At 42.7% G+C, this 20,210-nt stretch overlaps 2 protein-coding genes across 2 annotated transcripts; one reads left to right on the forward strand and one right to left on the reverse strand.

Annotated features, from left to right (window-relative positions):
- The first annotated feature begins 534 nt into the window (after nt 1–534).
- Nucleotides 535–5,117, forward strand: glipr2l (GLI pathogenesis-related 2, like). Its single transcript, XM_075465414.1, has 5 exons — nt 535–936; nt 1,445–1,553; nt 3,139–3,242; nt 3,694–3,771; nt 4,394–5,117. Exons 1-5 carry the CDS (start codon nt 924–926, stop codon nt 4,558–4,560), a joined length of 471 nt encoding a protein of 156 aa, XP_075321529.1. The 5' UTR covers nt 535–923; the 3' UTR covers nt 4,561–5,117.
- Nucleotides 5,118–5,479: 362 nt separating this feature from the next.
- Nucleotides 5,480–19,287, reverse strand: nacad (NAC alpha domain containing). Its single transcript, XM_075465413.1, has 10 exons — nt 18,820–19,287; nt 15,631–15,911; nt 10,183–15,526; nt 9,565–9,813; nt 9,072–9,163; nt 8,302–8,370; nt 6,551–6,697; nt 6,321–6,455; nt 6,075–6,197; nt 5,480–5,631 (listed from the first exon to the last, which is right to left on the reverse strand). Exons 1-10 carry the CDS (start codon nt 18,893–18,895, stop codon nt 5,617–5,619), a joined length of 6,531 nt encoding a protein of 2,176 aa, XP_075321528.1. The 5' UTR covers nt 18,896–19,287; the 3' UTR covers nt 5,480–5,616.
- Nucleotides 19,288–20,210: the final 923 nt, after the last annotated feature.

Raw genomic sequence — 20,210 nt, forward strand, 5'->3', positions numbered from 1 at the left:
CCATCCTTGCCTTTGTTAAAGCATGTGTCTTTTATTTGTTTTGAAATGATAAATATAACTGCTTGGAAATGCCATTAATGCACGGATGGTGGCATGCCTCATAGAGACAAAACAAATAGTCGAACCCCGCTCTAAAGCCTGATGAATAGTGATTCTATCTCTTCCTGCATGTCAGCTGCAGTGGGCAAAATGCTCAATCACTACCTTTTTATCCAGGATAGAGGTAAGGAATAACGCTTTTTCATTTGAGTGTATTGGCAATAACTTCATTATGGAGAAGTTAGTGAAGAAGCTGAAAGACCGACTTGGAAAGAGTTAAAAAGTTATTTGTTCTCAGTGCACATTATCTAGCACAATGCTGCATCTTTATGGTGTGGGCTGAGAGTAAGGCCATGTGGTCTTGGCCACAGTTGCTAGGAGTGGCCAGCTCCCTGGCTACCAAGCAAAAGAAAACTCCCAAAGCCATATATGGGCATGTGTCTCACAGAGATGATGTCACCAATGACTGAAAGGGCTCCCTTTTCATATTCAGGAATGGAAAGGGTGTGAGTGCTCCTCTGGGCCATAGAGATAGTTGAGGGCATGCAGAGCGCAGGGTGTGTGGTCATGAGGGAAACACGGCAGGTTATGCTAAATGGAATGAAACAGTAGAGGCATGTTGTGCAATGACTGATTGTGTCCGGATGAATAGCTAAAAGGGGAACTTAGCAACATTTCTGTGAGGTCAGAACAGAATGAGACGGGAAAAGTTTGAAATGAAAGCAATGGTTGCTCTTACAGAGGCTTAGTGTGAAAGGAACAGCACTTAAGAAACAGTGGGAGCAAACAACAGAAGAGGAGATTAAGACTGAAAACGAAACAAAGGAGTTGGCTGCTTTAACTCTGCATTGCTGATCTTACTGAGGACTTGCTGAGTCAGCCCCATGGGAAAGTCAGGTGAGTGGAAACTACAACTTGCGGACTCTGACTCTGATTGTGGGCCGTGTGAGTTAGAACATTTAGCCCCAAGCAACTGTGTGTCCTGGAGTAGGTACTTCCAGCTGTATATCAAAACAGTTCAGGGCTTTCCTTCTGTTGATTACACATTGTCTTAATTTTAACCGTAATTCTTGCAATGTATTTAATAAAAGCCTGCATCATCTGCACTTCTATTTTGTCTGTGCGGCAATTTGAATGTGCCTATTGTGTGAGCACTCAAGAGATTGTGGAACTTATGAAAAGGCCAGTGAGTGATAGGCACGAGGCAGCGGGTGGAGGGGGGGGGGGTGTCTGGATGACGTTTTCTGCTCCATCATCTGTCACCAAGTTGTTACTCACAGTCTGAGCACAGTCAGTCCGTAAGTTGCAGCTCTGCAGTCATGTATGAGTCTTCACATTGCATCATTATGTCTCCTCTGTCAGAGGTTGTCTAACTCTTCCCGTCTCTGTCCTCTCCATCTCTCAGCCTCGAAGCAGTTTGCTGAAGAGGTGCTGCAGTGCCATAATGAGTACAGGAAGAAGCACCAGGCTCCTCCACTGAAGCTGAGCAGCAAGCTGAGCGGAGAGGCTGCCCGGTGGGTTGCAGACACAGATCAAATTAAAAACTTAATTAGCAAGGACTATGTATATCAGTCATTGTCAAAGTGCTGTGGATAACAGTGACGGCTCCAGCTGAGCCTGTCAAATGCAATAATCACAAAACGTTATCCATCTTGGGTCTACGTGTGTTTGGGATTACAGGTTCTATCGATCATTTTATGATACTAACTGCAGCTGCAATAGTATTTTATTCAAATTAAGTTTGAATGGAACGTAATTTCCATCAGATTTTCAAAAACATTATGACCAAATAAACTCGGAGACACTACAAATTTACTCTCTGGAAACCTGATTAGTGAAGTCCTCAGGCAACTCTCCTACATAATAGTCTATTAGTTCATTAGCTCACATATACTTGATGGTTCAAAGGAACAGCAACTCAGAGCTTAAGACCGTCTTTGACTATTTCTACCCCCTGTGGACCACCAAACAGTGGTGGGGCACAGCTAATGAAGGTGAGGAAATATTACCTTAGTTATCAAAGAGATAACTTTATTGTTTGTGGTGTAGCTGAAAGACTCAGACTCCTTATATGGAACTGTTTTCAGCAGAAAGCTGAAAAGTGGTGTGGGTGTGGTGTTTTCTTTTTTTCCAAACTTTATCTGTTTCATCACACAACTTACTGACTGGCTTACTGCCTCAGACTCTGATAACTCTTGATAAACACATTTAAAGGTGGTTTTATTATCTCCACTTGTTAAAAGAGGAAAAACCTTATCCTAAATGACATCTTGGATCAGAATATTTAGAACTCTGTGAGTGCGGATTCATTTTAAAAGAATTATGCAAATGCTGCTTCTATACACTGGTGAATGTTTGGTCGTCTAAATGATATGTCATTTCATTTTGTAATGTGACGGGTGATGTTTATGCTTCTCCCTTTGTGTCAGCTGACTGATTTGTAAAAAAATCAGAGCCGTTTCACCTCAGTTTAGGAGGAAGGATGAGAGATCATTCTTTTGATTTACAGCTGCGTGTCTGGTCAGGATGATTGTTTCAACAAAAATGAAATAAACACTTTCTATTCTAAGCTGATAAAGTTTGCAATTTCAACCAAGTAGGTAAAAAAAAAAAAAAAACTGGGTCGGACTGATGAAAAGTGGCTTATTTTGTCAGTTGTTTCTCAGTATTTTATTTGGGAATGTGTGACTATTTAATATATATATTTTTTTTTTATAGTTGCAGTGCTTGCATCTGCTTCTTTCAGTAAATAAAACAGCGTTGTGTTGACTACATCAACACAACGCTGGTAAAAATGTATAGGATGCATACTTTTTTATAAATGTAAATCTGCCCATGGAAATATACGAATATGGTTATATCTCACGATCTTGACGATATTTTGAAAACATGAAAAAAAAAAATGGACTTAGAAGCCTAAGAAACCTGAGAAGGTTACATCTGAAAAGAAAACTAGTTTTAAGGTGCACCTGCACACACTTCTCATGGTACTTATATCTCCAGAGATGAGGTGAACTTACATTTATGATGACAAAGTGCAAAAGCCTACTGGAGCGGCACTATTTACAGCTTTGTTTACAGCTTTGCCTCTTCTCTCAGTTATGCTGAAAGTTTGGCCAGCACCCGAATCCTGAAACACAGTGTGGAGTCCAGCAGAGGGAGCTGTGGTGAGAACCTGGCATGGGCATCATACGATCAAACAGGTACAAGCTAACCAAAAAGAATTGTTAGTAAACCAGTGCATATATGCTGAAGCTTTAGATGAATTCTGTGGTGGATGTAAGTTTGGATGAGAATTAGACAAGAAAATGCGATATAACGCATTCTTCTGTAGATACAAAATGTTGACATGTGAAGCCTAAAATAAAAATACTCTGTACTTAGTGCTGGCTGCTAGAGCCAAACAGCTGGGTTCTATTTCCCCTCCACTTCAGACACCATGACTCACCGTGCAAATATCTTAGTACAGGCCCGTGCGATTCATGAAGAAGCTCAGAAGTGAGTGACAAAAAAAGAGCAACAATGTGCTATAACTTGTTCCAAAGAGGGATTTATTGCTCAAAGGTGCTGTCTTCTAAGTTTAAATGTACAACACACGACCGATCTGATTGTCCTCGAAGTTGACATCACATTTTCTCACATTTTCACATGCAGGGAAGGATGTAGCAGACCGCTGGTACGATGAAGTGAAACAATACAACTTCAACCGACCCGGATTCTCCTCTGGCACTGGTGAGATTCATACAAACGCGTGTCTGAATTCCTGCCTCGTGTCTCTTGTCTTGTCTCGTCTCATCTTTCCATCTCACTTTCTGTTGCTTACCCTGCTTCTTTGTCATTTTCAGTTTACATGTTGTCACTTTTTCTCTGAGTCACAAATGCCCAGACACGGGGAGGGTTGTTGTTATTCTTGCTCTGCTGACTGTCTGACTCAGTGACCGGCCAAGGGGAAACTGAGGGGACATCATGTATAATCACCCCTAAACCAACATGCCATTCTCAGCCTTCTAAAATTCCTCCAGATGGTTTCCCATAGCCTCAGACTCCAGCTGTGCGAGCCGACGTAACTTAATACTGAATCATAAATTAAGCAGATCACTCTTAGGTCATGTTATGTTCCCCGATAGGAAATTTTTTTTTTTTTTAAATCAACTAGCACGAGGAAGGGTTCAGGATTGATGAGTGAGAGCGGAATAAAGATTCCTCTTTCTGTAAATGTTTAGTTGAACTTCTAAGTGTGTGCACTTCAGCTGCATCCACGTCCTAACAGCATGTTTATCACTCCTACTCTATCTTCCTATGTTATTTGCCTCCATAAATTCTCTCTACTTTGGATTTCTCTTTTCATTCTTAGGCCATTTCACAGCAATGGTGTGGAAGAACAGCAAAAAACTGGGTGTGGGTAAGGCCACTGCATCAGATGGTTCATCTTTTGTGGTGGCTAGATATTTCCCAGCAGGGAATATCACCAACCAGGGACACTTTGAAAACAATGTCCTCCCACCTAAAACCAGCTCCTGAGGAGATATCGATCCGCTTGACTTCACTCGGGCCCGAAGGCATTTATTCTGCTCTTCCAGGGGGAGAAGCTGTCTGCCAGCACTGCTGTGGAGAATACTCCGGAGACCAGCCCATCTTACCGGATAGAAAGCTACACCACAATCTTGTATGGATTTTAAAAGTTTTGAGAAGGGCACCTGTGAATGACACAGTGTTTAAAATTCAAACCGTTGTTTGACTTTTGCTAACAAAAATAATGACTGTGGAGATTTTTTTTTAATCATGATTGTGCCTTTGACAGTATTTCCTCCATTAATGCCAGTTATTTTTCTGTACTGTTAATTATCATTTCCTACACACTGAAATGCAACATACCTTCACATCTTTTTCTTTGTAACAGTGAGAGCTAATTCAGTCAAAAGGACACACTAACATGTAGTCTGTAATTTGAAGCTGATGACTGTACATGCTTGGAATGTTTGTGTTACTGCGAGATCCTGTGAGAGCCCAAACCATCAGCCCCATGTTGTGACTTGCACTCTGATCGTTCTTGTACAATAAAGTCTGTCCAAGTCTAACTGTGTTATCAATTTTGTGTTGTATTTGTTGTGAAGTGAGACACCGAAGAAAAATGCCTGTCCAATGCAGCCTTCGGCATCTGCTGACATGTGTGAACATGTGAGATAATGCAACATGGCACCCAATTAAATTTAGAACACATATAGAATGATTGTTTTTATATCAAGCTTTTCTGGGTGAGTAATAAGTCTTTTTGATTGTTTATACATTAACAATTATGCCTTTCAGTTCTTACAATCTGCCATTAAATGAGTTCATGTTAAAAAAAGAATGACGCCAAAGGTTTGAAACTTTTTTTTGTGATTTGATGCACGTATCCTCTGCTGTCTTTTCTGCACAGTCAGTCCAGTCCAGTCAAAGCCCACGCTGGAATAAACTTTATTTAGCAGATACTGGGGATGCAACATACAGCAGCAGCAATACAGAAGAGTCAGTGGTGTTTAAGTTGTCTAGGCTGGAATAAGGAAGTTCGGGAATCCAGTTGTCTTCAGTTCTCACTCACATGGTCAGCTCCTGAGAAAGATGAGAAAGATGTAGGAGAGATTTAAGAACGCGTGGATTTTGAAATATGGGGAAACATTTTATTCAGATCAAAATTAAAGTCATTTAGCTGGGTGATCCTCTATTATTTCCTGGTTCTTCACTGCTACCCGTACACATTTACAGCACATCAATAAAAAAAAAACATCTGTGACACAGAATAACTCCCGTACTGATCTCAGTGTGAGCTGTTGCTGCCATCTGGTGGATATGAGACTTCATTATCGCGCTGTAGAGGTTTCTCAGTTACAACGGTGAGGCTCTTTGTGTCATTTGTCCTCTGCTCTTTCTCCTCTATCCTCCCCCTTCCCTGCCTGCTCACTGGCTATGACTCAGTATTTTGTTGACCATCTGCCCTCCCTCTGCTCTCTCGCTCTTTCTCCCTCAATCCCTCCGTCCCCCTCCTCCGTCCTCACCATGATAGCGTTCACAATGTCATTCTTGTTGTGTTTCAGAGCACGGACGGCCTTGGCTCGTGACACGTTGGCCTGAGCCATCACCAGTTCAATGTCTCTCTGCTCAAGACCTCCCTCATCCATCTGATGTTGAGAGAAAAAAAAAAGAAACGAATGGGTACACAGAAAGTCTTAAGAAGCAGGATTTTACAGATATGAGGCACTGAAAAAATTATCAATAAAAACATTTATTTCGGCAGTTAATACCTCCTCTTCCTCCTCTTCGCTCTCCTCTTTGATGGTGAGGCTGGGTGGGACAGGTGGGGCTAAAGGAGAGGAGGTCACGGGCACCTTGAATTTCTCTGCGGCTGCTTTGTGAGCCTGCTGAGACAGATCCTCAATCTGGGAGAAGGGGTGGAGAAGAAAGGAAAAGGTAAGAGGCGACACTAAACATGTATTGAAGCTTAAATTATCAAGAGGGCGAGATAAAATTGTACCTTTGCCTCTCCAAATACGATATAAATGTCTGACACTGGGCTTTTGAATACGTCTGGTCTGCTGATGACAAACAAGATACTCTTGGACTTCCTGATAGTGATTCTGGTCACACCGTGGACTGGCTTCAGACCCAGTTTAGACATGGCCTACACACGGGGAGTGACAATTAGCCAAAAACGGTATCTCACAAGTCAAACAGTCATGTCATCTTGCTTTCATAATCACTTCTTACTTAATTTTTGATCACTTTACGTTACAACCTCAACTTTCAAAGAAGTTGGGATGCTATATAAAAATGCAAATGAAAACAGAATGCAGTGATTTTAGGATATTTGAAAGAACATTTGGTGCTTTGATGACGGTGGTGGAGAGAGTTGAGATGCTGTATAAAATGAAAATATAAACCTAACTAAATCAATTTAAAAATCTCATGAACCAATATTTTATTCAAAATAGAAAATAGAAAACGTATCAAATTCTGATAGTAAGACATTTCACTGTTTCATAAAAAAAAAAAGATTGCTCATCCTGGATCAAATGGCAGATGAGACAGGGCTATGTTTTCCACTCTTTAGCATCACCTCTTCCTTTAACAACAGTCTGCTGGACATTTGGGAGAGGAATGATGTCCCATTCTTATCTGATATGGGATTCTGGCTGTGCTCAACAGTCCTGAGTCTTCTTTTGCCATATTTAGCATTTTGATACGCACCAAATCTTTTCAAAGGGTGAAAGGTCAGTGCAGCACCCAGACTCTTCTACCTACAAAAAAACCATGCTGCAAAAGATGCAGTTTGTGTTTTAGCATTGTTTTGCTGAAATAATTTAAGACCTTCCCTGAAACATATGTTGTCTGGATGGGAGCAAATGTTGCTCTAAAACCTGCATATACTTTTTAGTATTTAACGTGCCTTTCAATATGTGCGATGCACCCCCATGCCACCAGAGATGCATTCTTTTTAAACAGAGCACTGATAACAAGCTGGGTTGTCCCTTTCCCTTTTAATTCACTTGAAGCAGCATCTATGCTTTCCAAAAGCTTTTTTTTCTACATTTTGATTTGTCTGATCGCAGAACAGTTTCCTATTTTTGGTCTTTGGTCCAGAGAAAACTGCAGTGTCTTTGGGTCATGTTCACGTATGGCCTCTTCCTTGCATGACAGAGCTTTCACCGTGCCATCCATAAATACAACATATATTGCTGGCACGGTGAACTGTGTTCAAAGACAATGATTTCTGCAAGTGTGCCTGACTCCCTGCAGTGATTTCCATGACAGAATCATGTCTGTTTTTAGTGCTGTGCCACTTGAGGCCCCAAAGATCGCGGTCATCCAATATTTATTTTTGGCCACAGAGATGTCTCCAGATTCTTTGAATCTTTTGATGATATTTTGTACTAGGAATCATGGAATGTTGTCTTCATAAATTTTTGGTCAGGAACATTATTCTGACATAGCTTCACAACTTGTAGACATAGCTTTTTTGCTAATAATCTCTTGCTAATTAACCTAATTATTTGCAACATTTTCCTTTTGGAGATAAGTTGCTGCCCTCAAATTTGAGATTAGTTACTATTTTTAACGATAGAGTAAGACGCCTCACTTCATGCTTCTATGTTCTATTGTGAATAAAACATTGTTTTATGAGATTTGTAAATCATTGCATTCTGATTTTATTTACATTTTGCACAGTGTCCAAACTTTTGGGGAATGGTGTCGAAAAACCAATTCATATACAGCCACTTGTCTGACCTTGCGTGCCTTCTTCTCACTGCGGCTTTGTTTTGGTCTGTTCAGTCCTTCATCTGCAGAGGAGACAGACTGGGAAAAATATACATATATATTAGTAACTCTAGTTTCATCATCTGTGATATTTTTACCAACCTACTAATTTGTTGGTTTACCAAATGTCACTTCTGCTAATATGACAAAAAAATACAAAAACCTATTTACCCTAATACACACCGGAGAGAGAGACAGTTTTTGTTATAGTAAAGTGATAACAGTTTGCTTAATGTGCTGTGTAAAGTAAAAAATAATAGTAAATCAAACAAATTTAAAAGAAAAGAGAAATAAAGACCAAAACCTAAAGATCCTCAGACTTCAGAGACTGTGTAAAAGTGTAATACTGGTAGAGCGTAAAAAGGAAGCAAATATAGTATAACTACCAGATGCTCAAGCACAATTTGCAATAGTTGGATTAATTTCCATGTAACCATCAAAACCTTTAAATAATGCAATGTATACAGTTATTTTCAGACTGTTTACAGGAAAAAAGTCCCCCTGATTGTAAAATTGTTTTGCCATAGTCTTGAACTAAAAGCTATATTTCTCAATAAAATGACATTGTAATGCCATTATGGGCCAACCTGCTCCATACAACAGCATCTTACTGGTCTCATAACAACTGCATTTAATTGTGTCCTCTATGATATGCCATTCTTCCACAGAGAGTTTGAATAGATATGTATTTCTTAATAGAGTAAAGGTAGTTTCCATTAAAGACTCAGAAACGGACTCACCTGCGGTTCTGATGGTCTCACGGGCTCTGGCTCTTCAAGCTCAGGCACTGAGCCTTCACTTTCAGACTCATTACAGGAAGCCAACGTGGAACCTTCATAAAGATATATTCCAGAAACACTCGGTCAAAAAAGAAGCCTCCTAGTCCATGGCAACTCATAACCATGTAATAACAGCATTTGTACCATTATTATTGCTATACTGATGCAGAGTGTTCATCATAGACTCCAAAAGCACATCTCGTGAGTGCCAGGTCATTAAATCTACTGATGGAAAACAAACACGGTTCCACCTCCAAAACCTTTAATCCTTAGCATCATGTACAACATCCAACAACAGAAAACTTAATTCAAGTAGCATCTCTCTGTCTATGATATTTTCCTCTGTAACATTAGTTTATACTCAGACACATGAATATAACAGAGCACTTTATAATGGAAAGCTTTACAAATGTGGGCGTTTTCTCTGTCCCCGGGGACATTAGAAAGTACTCACAGTTGTTTTTGAGAGAGAGGTCAATCTCTTCACAAATGTTGTGGCTGTGGTTAATCGGACAGCCTGACTGTCTGTCGGTCCTTTGACGGGTAAAGAAAGGCTGGATTTCCCGTTGATTGGCTTGACCAGACTCATTCTGCAATGACCCATTTCTGCTTCCTGCAACGCCTCTGGGCTGAGATCTCTGACTCTTTTGGGGTCGTCCATCATCATCCTCGCTGTCTGTCTCCTCTTCAGCTAAACTATGACCTTTCAGAAAACACATAGCCACAATTTCTATGTAAGGAAGCTCATATTCGACTTTCTTTTCACTTTTCAGCCATTAACAAACCAGGTTAATTTTTTTTTACTTTTTAAAATTTGGAAAATAGAAATAATCAAACACTAAATGTAAATAAATCTTGACAGTTTCAGGGCAGAGTCATTGCGACACAATCAGGACACACCAGATGAATATCGGCCACTGCCATTTGTTTTTTTTTTTTCCTGCTTGATTGCAGTCAATAAGCTGAAAGCTGGGGACGCACTGACATGTCAGCCAAACATAGAAATCAGCTGAGTTATCTGTGCATTCCGAGCTGTGAGGTCAATACATGAAGACATTTTGTATTAGCTTACCTCTGCACCTGTCTAGGTTGCTCCCTGTATGACTTTGGCTGGTTTGTTTGTGTGAGTGGACGCTGACAGTCGCCTGAGACTCTGAATGAGACTGAGATTGTGGACGGGAAGAAGAACCTGGAACACGTGCTGAGTCTAGAGTCCCTGTCTCCTGTGTAGCCTGGGACAAGCTTAATGGTATGGCAGTGGGCAGTGAGCATGAAGAGACACTTGTGGCAGGTGTTGTTGATGTAGAAAAGACATCTGTGACCTCTTGGTCATTGATGTTTGGAGGAATTCCAGAATCAGGAGATTGCTGTGTTTTAGGGAGGGCGGAGAAAAGGGCAGGGGTAGTGAGACATATGGACAGTGACTGCTGTTGTTGAGCTGAGAGGAGAGGTTGGGATTCCTGCACAGGTGTGGAAAGACCAGTGTCTGGCTGTGGTGAGGCACAAGGTGGGGAGTTGGAGGATGAAGAAGAGAGTGGAGTCGGAGAGTATGATGTGATATTCTCGGTAGTTTGGCTGGGGTCGGTATCTATGTTGTTGTCATTAATGTCTACTGTGATTCCTCTCTGACTATCAGCTAGCGGTCTGTTATCAAGCACTTCCTGGTTTTGTTTTAAGTCTTGGTTCACCATTACAATATTGAGGTTGTCTGGTGCACTCGTAGTAGAATTGCAGTGTCCTTGTGTTGGACTATTTACATCGGGGCTGGGATTCTTATGCCCTTGCATCTGTGAATCAGATTCACCTTTGTCCATCCCAGATGTCCTCTTTTGGGCGGCTGGTGCTGAAAAGCTGTTGTTTGCATTATAGCCCGTCTTAGTTTTAGAATTCTCTGGAATCCCCTCTGGCTTTCCATCTCCTGTTGTATTAAATGAACAAGACGGTTTCTTTGGATCCTCAACAAATTCAGGGCAAAAGTCCGCATTACTTCCTGTGTAAGGTGCCCTTTGTTTATTCTGCTTCCTTCTTCTTCCTTTCATAGCAGCAACTTGTGTATCTGTGCAAAGTTCACCCTTAGGGGCATGACACGTAACGTTTTCTGGGCCAGTCTGTGCAGAAGATGATTTTCTTTCCTTTTTATTTTTACTATCTTTCTCTCTACCTTGCTCTTTTCCTTTGCCTTCATCATCTTCTTCCCCTGAGATACAAACAACACAAGACTGCCCTCTCAAGGCATCTTTAGTCTTTGGCTCTTTGGCATTTCTGTTTGTCCCAGCACTAACATCACTTTTTATTTGGACCTCAGTCTGAAGCTCAACCATCTCTGTTTCCAACAAAGAGACGGTATTTTCCACCTTTCCCTCACAAGCACAACTTGGTTTGGAGATATCTGATTTAGATTTAGGAATGAAGGATCCAAAGGATCCCTGTGGCAACGAAAATGAACTACTCTCTGGAGTGACTGATTGACACTCTGGAGTACTATCACATCTTGACTTAGTTTTACTTGGTGAATCATGGTGTTTGGCAATTGCAGCTGCAGAGTCAACCAATGGTACTGAAATGCCACAAACACCCTCCCTTGAGACTGGTGTCTGTGTTGTGTCTGATATTTGGTTCATGGGCCCCTTTGTGGATTCTTTATCTTCATCAGGTGACTTGCCTGATGCCAGAGGTGACATCTCTTCAAGTGGAATATTAGACACGGACTCTCTAACATTGACATTTACACTCTGGTGTCTCACTTCCTCTGACAAAGCATTCAGACTTCCATACAAGCCAACATCCAATGAATCAAAGGCAGAGTCATTAGAATTTCTCCAAGTGTCTAGGATTTGTGTTTCTGTGTTGTTGTCTTCATTGTCTGGATTCAAATTACTGACATCGTCCTCTGGGAATTGAAAACTTCCATCCTCTCCTCCGCCAGCTTCTGAGATCTCCTCAATGGACTTCCAGTGGGCCAAATTGGACTCGGAAACTCTCTCTGCAACCAATTCGTCATCCACCATTAGATCTTTCTTTCCACCAAGGCTGTTGTTATCTTCTTCATCCAAAATAGAACCCGGAAGGTTGTCATAATTTTTGGGCACCTCAGGAACCATGGCTGTCTGTGTGCTTTGGCCCTCTTTATCGGACATGAGTAGGCTCTCTGCCTCTAACTCATACCTCTTGCCCAGAGATAAAGACAGGGACTCTCCTGCTCCCCAGACATCAAACTCAGTTTCAGATCTGAATCCTAAACCGAAGCCAAGCCCCATCCTGGTATCGCACCATGCCTCAGCTCCAGCTCCAGGACCCATATCTCGACTTGTGTCTGTCTCTGAATTTTCTCTTTTAGGTGAGATGGCGAGTGGGGAGTGTGAGGACCCAACAGCTCCCAGGACTCCGTCATCAGTGCTCAGAGTGTTTTCCCTCAGGTTCTCTTGGGCAGAGTCACCTGTACAGTATTCAGGAGTCAGAACCAAGTTGTCAGCAAGTTCTGAGATGACTTCTGGGGAGGCAGAAACAGGGATATTACTTGGGTTGGGACTCGAGTCTTTAGGACAGGACAGAAGAAGAGCTCCTTTATTCAAGTCATTGGTAGGAGAGACGATATTTAATGGTGAGCCAGAATCAGTGTTTCTACACTCCGCACTCACAGACTCAGCTGAAGTATTCCCGTTCTTCTGCTCAAGCTCAATGCCAGACTCACTGGGAACACCTGACCCAGACTTAGCCTCTCCCCCTACAGGCATGTCATATTTACTGGAGAAAGACTTTGACAATGAAACTCTGCTTGCTCCTATGGTCTGTTGGTTTTCTGAATGGTTATGACGAGGCTTGATGAGCAATTTGAAAGAGTCCCTCTCGGGTTCTTTTGTCTGCTCTGCCTTCACAGGTGGGCTTTCCACAGGCAATTCTTCAGGAAGGACTGAACTTTTGGGATCTGTTGTCTCCTGTACAGAAGGGGCTTGGGACTCAGCAGAGTCAGGTGATGCATGGGTGATAACAGGAGTGTTGGACGGATTTGAATTGCTATCTTTAGGCTCCTTGAAAAGGTGAGAAGAAAGAGCATTGCTCATCCTCTCTTTTTTTTCCACATTCTCATCTAGAATTGTGGGGGACTCCAGTTGAGAAGAATCTGCCTCTGGAGAATGAAACAGTTTCTGGTTATCCACAGGTTTATCTTCCATTTGCAAAGTTTTTGACTCCCTTGGTCTACTGGCTGATTCCAGTTCAGGGACAGATTCAGGGCTTTCTGGTTCAGTGATTATAGGTATATCTAGAGGTATGGGTTCTCTATCATTGCTTTTAGGATGTGGAGTAATAGCTTCAGAAAGACAAGTAGTTTTGGGATGATCCTCTAGCTTGTCCATGCTTGGGTTTGTGTGCAAGGATTCAGTTTCACTCAACTTCTGTACAGATCCTGACTGGATTTCAGTCAAATCAAGTCCATCGATTAGTATAGGCTCTAGTGATTGTGCATGCCTCTCAGTGCTGTATAGGCGCTCATCTTCCTCTCCATTATAAGAGGCAGAATCCAATGAGTCATCTGTATCGTCTTGGAAACAGAAAGCTTCATCCAACCCCTCATTGATAGACGTTTCTGAAAGTGAATGAAGGAATGATGCTGAGCTATCCTCCTCTGTGGGATTTTCCACTGCTTTGACATCACACTCATCATCATCGTCATCCTCCTCCACCTCTTGTTCCTCCCCTACCACTTTCACTTCTACTTTAGCCTCCTCGACTGCTTCATCCAGTTTGTTGCTGCCATCATCTTTATCATTTTCCCCCCCATCATCACTTTCAGGAGTGGCTTCAGAGTTACCATCATCGCCATAATCGTAATCATCGTCATCCTCTTCATCTTCATCATCGTCTTCTACATCTGCCTCCTCTTCTCCTGCTGCATATGCATCAACGTCATTTCTTTCATTTCTGTCATTGACTTCTATTTCATTTTCTTCTTCTGTGGGAAAAAGGGTGATTTCCATTGAATCAGCTTTAAAGATTAAGCTGGTGTGGAGAGGAAAGGAGATAAGTGAGGCAGGGATCATCCTTTCCTCATCTGCCATATCATCAGCACATGCGGCCTGGGAGAGTATGAAAGAATTAGGGCCAAGGCTATCGAACACTCCGGTACAGAAGGCATCCAGGGGGAGAATTGGTGAGTCAGGGCTGATGCTAGAAGATGCCATAGTCATGTTCTCTGTTTCAGGAGTCAAGGCAGTGGTGGGAAGATCTGAATGGGCATCCATTGGTCCATAATGTTCCTCTGATGTACATGCATCCAGTTGCAGTCTCAGGCCTGTCTGCATAGGTGTAGAGTAGTCTGCTCCCACTGCACTAGCTTCGTCTAGAGGGCAAAGTGAACTTTCAGACTCCCCTTCATCCTCCTGAGAGTCACAGCTACTACTGCTCCTTAAAGGGGATGTATTCTCAGTCACCCAGGAAGGACGACAGCTTTCTCTGGAAATACTGATGTCCTCCACTTTTAAAGCCTCATCCTCCTCAGGGATCACTGTGTCCGTTATACCTATCCGTGAATTCATAACAAAATCCTCAGCATGGTACAGGCATAAGTTCCCAGCCCTCTCCTCTTCATGTTCTGGAATCAGTCGTCCCTTTTCTTCCCCAACTTCATCTCCAATCTCTGATAAGGAGCTCACAAAACAAGCAGGGGCCTCTTGTGTTTCTTCTGCAAGGAGAAGGTTGGGAGAAGCGGATGGGGAGGTAGAGGATGTATAAGAGGACGTCCAGCTACCACCTTCCGCTGTGATGTAAGAGCCAGAGGGAGAAGTAAGAGGAGAACAGAGGTCCTCACTGTCAGAGGGAGAGCCAGGGGACAGAGGGGAGGCTGGGGAGCCAGGATATGAATGATGTTTAAGGTGGGAAGAGCGGGTACTCATCTTGATTGGGGTGGAAGGAGCGGTATAGTAAAGGTCTGGGTCAAGAGATGAGGGAACACCAACTTTTAGAGGGTCAACAGCACAGGCTGGCTCAGAGAAGGACAGAGCAACTGGACAGGCCAGCTCAGAAAAAGAGAGTGAAGGCACTTCATCTTGAGAGAGGGTCTCTTTCTCTTCCTTGTTGTCTGTTAAATTGTCATCTGTGGTGACTAACTCTGGGGAGGAGGGGGAAGGGTGTGTGATTGAGGGCTGTAGAGGGTCTTTTTCTTGATCGTCTGGTTTTTGAGAGATTTGTGTTTGGCTTTCTTCTTTGCTGGTTTCCAGTTGTGTCTCTTTTGCTTGTGCCTGAGGATGAGAAATCCTTGGAATATCTGGCAAAGGGATAGCCTGACCACTTGGTGCAACCAAGGGCTTTCCCTTCTGGACTTCTGCACTTTTGAGCAGCGTCTCTTCACCCATCACCACTCTTGTGTCGATGGTCTGCAGCTCTTGATAGTCACTCTCCACCTCAGAACCAGTCAAGACCTGGCAGTAACACATTAAAATACACATAAACAAGTTGATATGGAAGCAGAACCAGAATGCATCTGGTAGCATATATGCTGTAAAATGCTCAAACACACACAAACCTTTATTCTCTCCATCTTTATAGGGGGGCGGCCGCACGGTCCATGACCACCTAATTTTCCAGACAGTCTGGCTGTGTTGTTGCGATGGTCAGAGCCTTCAGGCTGAGGCCTTGGAGTTCCAGTGGAGCTGGGTGTCACATGACGTAGTCGTGGTCCAAATGGAACAGTGCATACTGGGAGAAGTTTCTGTGGAGTACTGGGAGACGGGCTGGAACCACTGTCACTGGGGGAGGAGCCACTGTCACTTGGAGTAGAGTCAGTAGATGGGTGTCTAGTCATGTCTGAAAAACAGAATAAATAAATCAAACCAACATTTTTTGAATAATGGGAAGACACATAAACACATATAAACCAAAATACCAATTTTAGCGAAAAATAAACGATCTGTATATTAGTGTTAATTTTCACTGAAACGGGGAATAAACAAAAAAATAGATTTGGCATTTTGTGGAAGGTTATGCCTCCTTCATTATATGTAATAATAGATTTAATATCTCTTTTTAATTTCAGACCAACAAAAATGTGATCAAAATGCATGTTAGTAAATCAAGCTATTAACTATGTAATGTATCAGTGATAATGCAAATAACTCAGGAAAGAACAAGCACAAAAGCTGTAAAGAATATGTGGACATTGCTTTGATAAGTGATTACAAATAGATAATTGCAGTGGTCCTCTGAGATAGAAGTTAGAAACAGTGCTTCTGTACATACACAACGGTACAGTACCTTTGCATATTTCTGTCTCTCTCCTCTAAAAACATACAGAATTGCACAATTAGCCAGAAACAAATGAACAGTTACTGAATTACAGAGCTCTCTGTCCTCTTGTACTTCCAGAACATGATCTTCTGTCGTCAAATGTCATCGGGAATGGGGAAATGATTGAGATGAAGAGGAAGGGTGGATTAAGAAAATGAGGTTAGCGAGTGAGACGGGTGAGTCTTCTGTATGAGCAAGAAAGGAAAAGCTAGGATGGAGGAGATGGACTAAAAGACCTGGTTCATCATCAGTTCCAGTTCCCCCTTTTAATGTTTCTTTTGTAATGTGTACATATTGTCATAATACAAAAATATACACTGACTGAAATGTCCCCAGAAGGTTGCACTTTACGTTCCTTTTTTTTCTGGGGAGAACAGAACCTTCATTTACTCTCCTAACTGGGCTATTGCCACGGTGGCCTCAATCCACATGCTGATTGGCCATTATGACACACAAGTGCCTCAGCTCGGTGCCAGCCACAAACATGCACGTACATCCTCACGCTGATACACACACACACAGACACAGAGACACATGTTTTGCTCTGCCAGGAATACAGATCCGGTATCACATTCACTTTCTATTCTGCAGCTCCGTCTTGGATTCTCTCCATCAAATTATCTCTAAAACTCTTCCGATATAATTTGTCCAACCTTGCGGATGCTAATTCAAAGCAGGACTTTGACATGACTCCTAGGAATCCTTGTTTTGCCTCATCTTCTTTTTCTTTTTTTTAAGTCTGCTCTCTTGCTGCTCTCTTGCCCCGCCTGGGGTGGTGGCAGATGTACACATCAGCACTTAGCACTCCTAACCGGTCACTGCCTCGAAATTATGCGAAATGTGTGTTTGTGTGTGCTGACTCATGCCTCAGAGATTAAACTAGTTAAAGAGGTGCAAAGTAAAACATCCACAAACGGTGACCCTTGTGCTGCAGTTTCATGCAGCACAGCTAGGTATCAGTAATATCAAAAAAATATAACAATAATTGTACTGAAGCAACACCTCACTCATCATGCCAGACAAGATCACAATGAATGCATTTTAGAAATGTACCAGGCTTGAGATTTACAGCATAACAACTGTTTTGCTACGTTGCTAATAAGCCAGTGATATGCAATATTATATCTGCCTGACCTTTGAGTTCTGCCTGTAGGAATGCAGTAAAATTGTGCACCAGGTTTGCCCTACAAGAAGCAGGCCGCAGCAAGTTGAGCAAACTGGAGCTGCGTCACAGAGGCTGCAGCACCACCCCCAAGGGGAGCCTCCATTTCAGCTATGGCTCCGGTCGGGCCACGAAAAAAATAGAGACACACCATCAGTGTCAAACACTTCTTTGTCTCTTTTCTGCTTTGATAGGCATAGATTTACATTCACGTTTGCATATGTACATATATAATTTGTCCTTTTTCATCAACTGCATGCAAGAACTTGAGCTGTAACCAAAGCATGAGTCAGTTCTCTTCCTTTCCTCAGCCAAAATCCACCCGAAGAAAGGTGAAAATATTTTCAAGCTCAAGCACAGACAAGGGCAAGCAGTAACTTAAAGCAGCAGTACATACAAAAAAGCAAACCACTCTAAAATGTGTCCAGTGAGAAGGCAGGGAACGTTCATCAATGCCTCTTCCCGTCATCAGACAAGCTAAGTTATTCATGTCACAATTTATAGGTTCGGAGATGTGGCTGCAAAATGTCTAGTCAGTTGTTCATAAGAGGTTGTGTTGCAAAGTGTTTTGCCTTGCTGCTGTGTCATGGTCCTGTTGAGGCTGGGGGAAGGGAGGAGCAACTCAGCACTGCTCTGCTCTTTCAGCTCACCAAACCGATGGAGAAATGTGGATGCGGATGTAGCATGAAGATGGGAGAGTGGGAGGAGGGATAGGAGTAAGAAGGCCAGGTTTAGTGTGGTCGAAAAGAGGGCAGGGACTGTAATAAGGATGCGCGCTGGATAAGGGCTGGATGGGGGGGGGGGGGGGGGGGGATTACACAAAGGTTTGGGAGTTCCTCTGCCAAATTTGTATGAAAGACTCCAAATCTTGATGTTGATAAAGAATAAGCAGAGATGAGCTGAGAGTTGATGTCTGGGAGTGGAGGCTGTGGGTAGGCTGCTTCTAGCCAGGAGCTGGTTCTAAACATGCAGTTTAGTGGATACACATTCAGCTGAATCAGAGCTTACACAAGCTGCACATGTTAAGGGAGCGAAATGACCCAACTCTAAAATTAGTGTTCTCCACATGGAGCAGTAAGTGTTTACCTAACAAGCTCCTTCCTCCCATGCTGTCTGTTCCACTTGCTCTTCATAGATTCCTGCCCGCTTTTAAATATGACCTCTCCACTCGATTATGCCCTGTTTTTTTTTTTTTTACCTTCAAACATGCAGAACAGCTTAATCACCTCAGCCTTCTTTATACATCCCCAAACCCAGAGGTCCTACCTGGTCCTGGGAGCCCTGTTTCCTCGGCTCCCTGCTTGTCGGTGGGGACAGATCTGTGGGTGCTCTCTCCTGGCATGCTTCTCGCTGGCTCTCGCTGGCTCTGACGCAATAATAAAACATATAGCCAGAGCAGACAAGGTGAAGAGGGAGAGGGAGCGAGATAAAAGAAGAAGGGGAGGGGGATCTGAATACTCAGCGACCCAGCGCTCAGATCTTCCCTGCAGCACGTGTCTGTCTATGTGTGTGTGTGTGTGCGTGAGAGATGGAATAAGGCAGACGGAAAGCAAAAGAGGGAGAGTCAGAGATAGGAGCGCAGGCTGGTCTCTTTCTGTGGTGCAGCACAGTGATGCTGCTGTTGTGGGCGTGTGTTTTAAAGCCTCATGATACTGTTCCTCTGAATATGTGTGTATGTGTGTGTTGAATCTGTGAGGGAGCTGCAGTATTCTCTCTTGATGCCCAGTTCCAGCTTTCTTCCCTCCCCCTCCATCCATACCATCCTCCCTGTATGTCTCTACCTCGTTGCTGCCCCCCCCCCCCCCCCCCCTCTCACCCCCTTTTCCTCCCAGCCAAGCAATGACTGGATCTTGAGAGATGATGTCAGCAGATTTGTGCCGATCTCTCAGTGCTGCCCCCGACCTTGAAGGAAAGGACCAGTACTGCAAAAACAAGAGTGAGATGGAGATTTTCTAGAGAAGGTGGGAGATTCAAGGAAAACAAAACAGACAGAGAGAAGAGAAACTGAAATCCCAGAGAAGCAAAAGGGCAGACGAGAAACCTAAAGATGTGCTCCTCATTAAGACACATCTGTGCCTCCTGTTCTGATTGTGTCCTTGAGGAGTCAGCAGGGAGACGTTTCCCCTTAGAGCAACTGGAGCATCTGTCTCTGCCCTCCATCTTTAACTCTCTTCAAGACAGTTTTATCTCCAGTAAATAAATCTTGTGTCAAACACGAAGATGATTCAAAGTGACCTTTGAAAAAAAAAACAAAGCTTTAAAACAACATCCTAAAACATCTACAATTAAAGTAGATGACTAAACAAATTTGATTCTGAAAATAGAGAAAATGAAATGAATAACAAAGTGTGCAATGGAAATGCTATGGCTGTCTCTAAAAAAAACCAACAAACATGGCCACGAGTTCTACTCTTCAGTTTGGTGAGAAATGCATTGAAGTTCAAGATTAAAAAGGTCCCTACACTAATTGCTGTTGGTGCATTTCAGAGCTTTATCAGCGGCGATCTTAGTGCGCTTCAGTCCTTTTGGAAACACCAGATTAAAGTATTACTGAGCTTTTCTAAATTTGGTCTCAACCTCTAACCCTTGCTATTGAGGTGTAATCTTTTTCCTAAACTGGGTTGTCTTTACTTAATTACAGGAAATTTGATAACATC

Source organism: Odontesthes bonariensis, chromosome 5, assembly GCF_027942865.1.
Source record: "Odontesthes bonariensis isolate fOdoBon6 chromosome 5, fOdoBon6.hap1, whole genome shotgun sequence".
NCBI lineage: Eukaryota > Metazoa > Chordata > Actinopteri > Atheriniformes > Atherinopsidae > Odontesthes > Odontesthes bonariensis.